Here is a 9,133-nt window from a genome sequence, read left to right as displayed (position 1 = left end):
TGTCAAGGGTATGTACATGCATACATACAATACAATAAAATGTGACCCGGATGCCATCGCATGATACAGAAAAAAGGCTTGTTGAGACCCACTTGGCTTGATACCGCAGAAGAAAAGTATCAGGCAGCCACCGAACATACAACCTTACACGCAAGGTGAACGGTATTCTAGACAAGAATGAAAGAGGAAAAATGTGTCTATTCATTTAATCATAGCATATACACAATTCAAAAGAACTATGATCGTTTCCTATCTAAAGATTCTGAAACTGGAGCGAATATACATCAACCCGTGATCACTCGTCGGGGCACACCGACATCTTTGGCGCGCTTCTCGCGAAAGTTATGCAGTCGTTCTCCAATCAAATACACATCATCACGAATGTTGACTCTCCACCTTTCCACTTGTCGATGTACGAGAAAAGCAAGCCAAAGCAGCAGACTCAAAGACATCGTGAGAGGATATGCGTAACGGTAGACCTTGAAGTGGACCTCGGGAGTGGAATAAAATACAGTTGAGTTTACCAGGAATCCACCGGATAACGGCAAGGCAACTGCAATTATTGTAAGGACTATGACGGGAAGCAATAAAGCTCGCGTGGCAAGTTTGACATTCGGCTTCAGCCAACCATCGCGGAACACGCCATCAAGGGCTGCTGCTGGGCGAGACGTGGAGTTCCACAGGACAAACTTGATTGCCATTTGAACATAGAGTACTCCAATGGTCCAATCTTGCACAAAATGAATGACGTGTGTCTGTGCGCCGTCCAGGTACGTATGCACTGGAACCAACACGTAAAGCTCCATCACCAGAGCAAAAATTGAGGGGAGAAATACCGAGAAGGCTAAAGCAATGTATATGAGGCGAAGGCTATTGGATACAACGCTGATCAATCCGAGACAAGCCTGATAAGGGGACTGGAGGTATGGCCTCAAACAGTTTTTCACCACTGAAAAGCTGCTGTGACAATACAGCGCCAGATAGGCAGCACCTCCAACTATGCAGATGCCTGATGAGAAAGCATAGATGTCATTCACCGGTCGGTTGGGGAAGTGCAACGACATCATCTTCCGGCCGGCGACCAATGGAATAACTGTGACGCCTACGCCAGTAGCGGCTGCGAACACCCAAATTAAGAAAATGAACGCGGCAATCCTCGTGCGAAAGAAGGGAGGGATGTAAACTTTCGTAAACATGGGATTCGTGCGGCCATGTAATCCGTCATTCGTGTCGGGAGCTCCATCAACCCTCTCATTTGATTCGGACACTTGCAAGAACACAGTATTACCCTTAGGAATACGAACCTGATCAGATGCAGGAGCACGGACAAATTTGCCATCCCGAATGAAGTAAGCGTCAGCACGCTTGTCATTAGTGGCATGTCGCTGTTCTTTATCAGTCACAGGGTTATCAATGTCTCCCTTTGCCTGTGATAGCGTAGCCCACCAAGTCCGCCGTATATGGTGACCTTCCTCATCTAACTGCCTCTCGCCGAAAAAGAAGTTGGTCAGGCGCAAAAAGCGTGCGCACTTATGGAACCACCAATCGTAGAGACCGTGCAATCCGTCTGAAGGCTTAATAGATCGTATCACGAGCGGCAGAAGGAAGTTGTAGAACAAGAGGTCAACGGGGAATTCAAGAACTGGCATTGTGGCGGACCAATGAATAGGGAGAACATCATCAAAGGCGTAGTACAGACCCCAGACGACACCACCGAGACAGACGATGACGAGAGCGCCATATACAAGAGCACTAAATGCGATTTTGCGTAGCTGCGTAGTAACATTGCGCTCCAGAACATCGCGCACGGGATGGAAGGTCGGATCATCGGGATCGCGGATGAAATCTATGGCATGTCATAAGTATGCGTTATTGAGAGAATAGGAGAGAAGAGAAGAAAAGAAAACTCACAAAGAACACCGTTTCTCATGATTTTCCTGCACATAGAGACAAAAAGAGCAAAGTGGAACATATAACAAGTGCCAATGAACCAGTGCACGAATAAAGAGGTGAGCGGAGATGATGCTGTGAATTCGACGCGCGACGCAATAGTAGCATTCTCGAATAGAGGCAACAAGGCAACATCAAGTAGCGTACCACAGTATAAAGGAAAAATGATCATTTCAATCCCGATGATCAGGATGACCTTCATAACTCCACCAGCTTGATGCAGTACGTCGGCAACTATGCCTTCGACCCTCTGCCCCCGGTCAGCACCAGACACCAGGCCAGTGATACGGAGGTACAGGAGACCCAAAGTCGACGCTAAGAGATAGCCCATTATGATCGCAATTACACGATCCTTTGTGTCCCACACAACCAATTCGTAATCGACAGTCATGGCACCTGAATTCAATTCTGTCGCGCTTGCATTAAACCATTTCGCATTGCTTGAGAAGAGTACCTGGGTTCCAAATTCATGAAGATAGCCACGTGCTTGGGTCAGCCAGCTAATAAGACCGACGATGCTATGCTTAAGCGACTGGATATCAGGTACTCCAATTGCAAGCAAGCGGAGAGGGAAGTCGTACAACACAAATTTGCTTATCCCAATGCACAACCGAAGCAGAGTATTGATACGTTCCTGGTGGATCTTCAATGCTTGATGGGAAAGGACCGAGAACACGGGAACATCCGATTCGTGGAACACAAAAAAGGAACTAATCACGTTTCCTAGCCGATGGCTGCTGGCGTCGATGAGTGAAAGTGAAGCGCTGGTGATAGATTTCGTATGCGGGACCCAGTCACCCAGAGGAAGCAGAGCACTAAGAGGACTCAACAGTTTGAATATAAGACTGACCCCATACATGGTATATCCTAAGATGCCAATAAGAGTGTCAAGTGTAACGTCCGCAAAGACTGATATCGCCGTCATCGGGACGCCAAATACCAGCTGTATAGGGTTGGCCAGAAGGACAAGAGCGATTTTACCCCAAAGATAAGGCAGCCAGATTCCGATGGAAACCGTGAAAGATATGAGAAGCGCACTGAACACGCCATTCTGCAAAAGGCCGAAAATTGGGCCTTGCATACCAATAAGTTCTAGAATCCCCTCTAGATCATCACCATCCTCGACAGCATCAACATCGTTCCCGTCAAGTCCGGCATCCGCAAATATTCCTTGATTTTCCTGCGCACCAGCGTTGGCGGGGCGTCGATTATTCTGTAAGGGCACAAATGGCTCTTCCATTGCAGGGTCTTCGACTATGCGTTCCTCGTCCGGCGGCGGAGGCTCCTGGGCCTGATCAACAGGAGTGACATCGGCCCAAAACCAGTCAAAGAGTCTAGTAGCCAGGTTTTTGCGAGGTACAACCGTATCGTGGTCCGTCTGTGGCGAGGTAGGTATGTTCTCGACTGGTTCGGCATCCTGATTGGCAGTATTGTTTGTGTTTGATTGATCTTGAGAGATGATACCCTGAGGAACTTCAACACCATCATTGGCAGAGTCATGAGCATCTGCCTGCCGCTCTCGATTGTCTTCAGTTCTAAGTCCTGAGTGAGAAAAATTGAAAGCAAAGGCATTTTGGGATTGATCCAGGGGAACATCGTTTCCAAAGTGCGGGCTTGCAATATCCCAAGGCTGACCGACAGGTGTTGGCGATTCGGTATTCAAATGAGAACTTGACAGTGACGGTCCGGCATAAGGATCTATGTTATGACCTGCGGGCTCGTTTTCATGTGCACGCGGAACGGAACTCGAGGGATCTGGAGAGCTTTGGTTACGTGTCCAGGATGCTGTAGGACTATCGCTTCGCTGAAGCTTCATCATCGCCGTGACAACCCAGCTGAGCTCGTCCTGACGGCCTTCTTCACGTATAATCCTTAAAACTTGTTCAGGGTCACCGTGGCCACGTGACCAGAGGTCTCTGAATGTCTCCACGCCAGGCCAAACCTGATTGATCTGAGATGCTGATTCCGTTGTAAAATCGTTGTTTGATTCATTATCACTCTCAGGGTTGCGATGCAAAAAGGCCGACCTACCAGGACCATCAACGTGCATAACATCCAGGAGGGACAAATTGTGGTCCTCAACTGAGATGTGCCTGGTAGGCGAGTCCATCTCCGCTAAAGAATCAGAAAAGCCATCGTCATCATGATCGAAATGGTCATCATGTTCACCAGCCACCGAACCTTGTTGTTCTTCCCCTGGATGTAGAGGTGCATGTTCCCCAATATCGAGGTTGTCGTTGACTTGATTTGGACGATTATTGGCTATTAGCTGAACAGCTGCTTCTCGTTCTCCGTCCGCAATATTGGCCATCGGTTGTTGCTGCACAACCCATTCCCGAATAAGGAATATTAGGATGAACGAGATGACGACGAGTAACGTAATCAATTGGCCTTCTAGTGTGTCGATGACAATGTTATTTATTGTGGGAGACGGTGTCAATGTATTCAAAAATTTAACATCGGAAAGCCATGAGGGACGTCGCTGCTTGTAAAACCCTACAGTTATGTTTGAAGCCTTTCCAGTTGTCGAGCTAGAGCTTGAAGATATCGTAGGAAAGAAAAGGGTGGAAAACGCCTTCTTTACAAGCGTGAGGAGTAGCGGTTCACCTGCCGAGAAGCTGAACATTGATGATGCTGGCGACGGGATGGGCTGCATATCAGCCGTACTCGCGTGAAGCATAGAAGCCATAGCAGAATTTGTGGCAGCACCTGCAGCACTAAGCGAAGCAGTGCCATTTGCATTTACTTGAGAAAGACGTTGCTGAACTGGTCCTTGTGGAGCATTATCCGCGCCCGACCATCGGCCATCCGCAAGCCAGAATAGTGCTCTCCAGATTGCCCTCATAGACCAAGGTAACCATCCAAGCCAGACGAACGCAACGAGAACAAACCGCAGCCATGTCACAACAGTACGAAAGCTATGAACCAACAGTTGCTTTAGGAATAGGGGCGTTGGCAAATCTCGTGGCATGTTCGGGTCATATAGCTTCGTAAAGCGAAACGGCGTTTTGCACAGCTCACAGTGCTTCTTCTGCGAGTGCGATAGCCACTCTACCAAACAAGCCTGGTGCACAAATTTGATACTGCCACTACACTTGCAAGGGTAGAACAACTGTTCTTCTTCTGTACCCTCGCCTCGACATATCCGACAAGTATCAGGGTCCTCCATGTCCCTCTCCTTTCCTTTGTAATTTGTAGCGTAAGATGGGTCGTTCATCAGGTCTGGAAAAGACCTTCCAGCATAGTTAGAAGGTTGGTCGGGCTCCATGATTTTGACGAGCTTCGGTCGACGATCCGATCGTCCTTAATAGCGATAACCAGATACCATGTTCGTAGAATGCCCAAGTCCCAAGGTGGCTAGGAACGTGGCGTATAGATGGCGAAACCAAGGATATCTATGGAGATCCTCTCACCATCAAAATCAAATAATACTCAAGATGATGACAAGCGTCAATGTAAGTTTAGTTTGTTTCAGACCAAAGGACCCAAGGAGACGATGACTCAGCATTGACGCCACATGTGATCTCACGTGTGGATACAGTACTTTACACAAGTGGGAGGGAAAGACAACTGCCGGTAAAGCTCCTTAGTGTAACATCTTGTAAAGCGCTGAGCACAGATGACCTCACAAGCTGAATCCAAGGCTTCTTCCCTTCGTGTCTTCTCTTGTTAGCCCCTCTTAATTCGGTACTGTTGGGATTGAAATAAAGAAAGCCTTCGAAAGTTTCCCGATCGTAAACACAAGTCTCCTTTCGTTCATTTTTTGGTACTTTTCTGCTGCGCCGCCAATTTGAGACCTTTGCGCCAAGACCTGAGCGATCTTCGCGCGTACCCCTTTGGAGTCTTGGTTGGAATTGTTTAGCGAAGGCTGGAGTATCCTAGCCTAGCCTCCCCCGGTTTCACTTGTTGCTGAGCTTCCGAGTCCGCGTGGCTCCGTGGTGCAATTGCCATGATCTAGAAAGCAACGGCAAGTTACTTAGGACGTATAATTCAGTTGAATTGTCCGCGCGACGGCACGCGAGCGCTAGGATCTTGTGGTCTCAAAAACGAAGACCCCAGTTACCGAGGCGAAATTAGTGATGTCCACCCTAGATAACGGCCATGCCTCAGAAGGCATTGGGAAGATTGTGGGAATTAAGGAAGTTCCATCGAACGCTAGAAAGACAAATCTTTTCCGATGGACACTCGGATTGGTAGTGCGGTACGCGTGATTCGTACCTGGGAATAAGTCTTAAAATTCAATCTGACAAACAACCATTATAGGCTTTGTATCTGGTTTATCTTGCTCACCCCGTTCTTCCGATGCCCATCGCAACTATCCAACTTGAACGACTCTTCTCCGCGAGTCTGCAAACCTTATCTTGTTGCTCGCTCTTATATTGAACCGCACGTTCTTCCCTACTACAGCAACTATGGTGCACCTTACGTCGAGAAAGCACGTCCGTATGTGCTAGTGATTAACGAAAAGGTCTATACGCCTGCGGCAAATGTCGCCAAACTCGGCTACGATAAGTACGGCGCACCTGCTTTGGACAAAGCTCAAACCTACGGATCCCAGCAGTGGGAAAAGCAAGTTGTCCCTCTCTTACAAACCGCAAGGGATGCTACAAGCGAATTGTATAGCGCCAAAGTTGCGCCTCATGTCCAACGAGCGACAGCAATCGTGTCGCCTTACTATCAAAAAGCGAACTCCGCATTTCATTCAGCATGCGTTAATCATGTTCAGCCTTTTCTTGCTCGCTCGAGGCCCTTTATTGGGAAAACATACACCTCTGGTCAGAATATTTTGACGACTACTGTTGTACCCTATGCGCAAAACACATGGTCATCGGTGGTTTATTTCATGCACAGCTGGTTATGGCCCAGAGTTACCGGTCTTTACTCTGCAAATGTTGAACCTCAACTAGTCAAAATCGGACAGAGACTAGCAAGCTATCGCGAAGGGAAACAACTGCGAAATGTTGTGGATGAAGTTGACAGGTAAGTTTTTTAACCCTAAAAGAAACCTTCGGTTGGCTAACTTGAAGGTTTATAAGCTCTTCGACTAAACAAGAAAGTGTTACTTCCGTAGTACTGGAAGCGACAAAAAGGGAATCCCTCACCTCAACCTCCACGGTAGTAGCCTCATCTACGCCTCACACATTGTCCCCTACCGAGATAACAGCGCAAACTCGCGAAAAGATCGAGTCCGACCTACGGACATGGCAGGAAAAGTTTGCTGTGGCTGCTGACAAAGGTTTCGAAGATCTTGAAGAGCGTCTGTACGAACTCGTTGACGATTATGTAAATGGCGGGGCGAAGAAGCATGGCGAGCGCCTTGTAATGGCTCTGGAAACCGTCGTGCAACAGGAACTTCAAGCTGTCAAGTTTCGTATGGGCGAATTGACTGAGGCTTTGCCTAGTGAACAATCCCCTGCGGAGGAGGCGGCTCAAACTGCCCTCTCCAAGGACATTAGACAAGCTGCAGTCGCCATCCGGGATTGCGCTCATGCTATTCGGGAATGGCACAGTTCATTCGATCAAGAGCTAGTGCGTCATGTCTCTGCAGCAGTAAATTCTACCATTGATGTCCTTGACAGTGTTCGTGACTTGGGCCTTCAGGAAATAGGCATACGGTGGGCTTTGATGGACGGTGTTACCTACAAAGATTGGGCCAAATATCACGCATTAAAAGCGCAGTTCGAAGATTGGAAAAACAAATTCCGGGAGGTCGGTTTGCGGCATGCGAAGTTGGAGGATGCTAGAGCACTCTCTGACTACGTCCTATCACGTGGAATGGATGCTGCCGAAGGTGCGGCGAAAGAACTTGCCAGGCTAAGGGATGTCGGCAGATGGAAGATTGCTGCGCGGGAAGTAAGTGACAACTTCGATACAAGGTCAGGCTCTCCACCCTCACTGCCAAAGCTTAGTGATCAGTCTGGAGTCGACGCGTCGAGTTCAATGGTACGGGGTACTACAGAGTTCGAAGGGCAGACTTTAGGCCTTGACGATGCACCTCTAGAAAATGAATATTCCTCATTGGAGGATGAGGGATCACCGAACAAGGAACCTGAGTCATCTAATTTTCCTGCGGAATCCGCCGATAACATACAGCGATCTCCACTCACTGCGCAGCAAACTGACGGAGAAGAGGAGGTAGATCCCACGACATCAAGCTGGGGTGTAGCTGCGGCTCAGATTTTGCCAGAGCACGATGTGTCTGACGACGGCAAGGCTCCTGAAAAGCTGTACAGTGCTCTGAATCAGGCTCGCGAGCAGTATGTGGAAGCTACAAGGTCTGCAGAAGCGAACTCGTTCCAATCTCTTCATCCCGAGGTTGGTGACCAGGCCACTCGTGATCAACTCACCGACACTACGCGGCAAGCGCCAAACTTTCCAAGCCCGCATTATGAGGCTGTTGAGAATCTTGTCTCTGATCTACTCTCTGGGAAAGATCCTTTATACGTCCAAAATTTCATGGAAAAACTACACGCCATTTATGGATCTTCAGTACCGGCGCCGCCCGAGCTACAAAGAGAGATCGTTGCAGATTATAGGAGAACTTCTACTTCTTCATCACCGGCCACACATGAGCCCCTAAGTCAAGATGACGTGGAGAATAGACTTGGACAATCCCAATCTGCAATCCGGCCTGGGTATGAGCAAGCCACACCGGTAGAGTCTGCAGCAGGCAGTGATGCCTACAGTGAAAGTCCTCCGACTGAGCCTGTGATTCCTTTAGAGAGCACACAGGAGCAGGATATAAATACGGGATTCGATGCAAACACCTTCGCATCGGAAGCTAGTGAGGCTACCACATCACATTTGCAAAACTCGGACGACTACCTTGAAGATACGCCAACTAGGGACGACCTATGACCTCAAATAATACGCAAACGCTCCCTTGTTGTGGGCCTAAGTCCCGTATAGATTGGTCAATTACATGGTTCGATTCAAACGATACACCTATGAATGATATCCCTTTTACCCTGCTTGACTAGTATGATTATCATATCAGATTGATTACGACCTTAGTTATTCCCCACATAGTTTTTGCTAGTATGTTATGCTGCGTTACATTACTGTATTTCCGTGTTTGCTTGTACTATGGGAGAATAGTGATCGTTGGATGTACTGGAACCGGTGACTTCAAGGATATAAAACGATATATATGTGTGTAGGTGTGTTTGTACTAAATTTATCC

At 48.1% G+C, this 9,133-nt stretch overlaps 2 protein-coding genes across 2 annotated transcripts; one reads left to right on the top strand and one right to left on the bottom strand.

Annotated features, from left to right (window-relative positions):
• Positions 1–178: 178 nt before the first annotated feature.
• On the bottom strand, positions 179–5,384 carry BDW43DRAFT_281619 (E3 ubiquitin-protein ligase SSM4). The gene is made up of 2 exons (XM_032042529.1): positions 1,912–5,384; positions 179–1,846 (listed from the first exon to the last, which is right to left on the bottom strand). Exons 1-2 carry the CDS (start codon positions 5,216–5,218, stop codon positions 285–287), a joined length of 4,869 nt encoding a protein of 1,622 aa, XP_031898621.1. The 5' UTR covers positions 5,219–5,384; the 3' UTR covers positions 179–284.
• A 176-nt stretch (positions 5,385–5,560) lies between these two features.
• Positions 5,561–9,130, top strand: BDW43DRAFT_133237 (uncharacterized protein). Its single transcript, XM_032038216.1, has 3 exons — positions 5,561–6,151; positions 6,214–6,930; positions 6,987–9,130. Exons 1-3 carry the CDS (start codon positions 6,030–6,032, stop codon positions 8,806–8,808), a joined length of 2,661 nt encoding a protein of 886 aa, XP_031898620.1. The 5' UTR covers positions 5,561–6,029; the 3' UTR covers positions 8,809–9,130.
• The last annotated feature ends 3 nt before the right edge of the window (positions 9,131–9,133 follow it).

This window comes from Aspergillus alliaceus (genome assembly GCF_009176365.1).
Source record: "Aspergillus alliaceus strain CBS 536.65 unplaced genomic scaffold BDW43scaffold_32, whole genome shotgun sequence".
Classification (NCBI taxonomy): Eukaryota; Fungi; Ascomycota; class Eurotiomycetes; order Eurotiales; family Aspergillaceae; genus Aspergillus; species Aspergillus alliaceus.
Note: the sequence above shows the minus strand (reverse complement) of the source record. Positions and strands in the feature narration are given on the sequence as shown.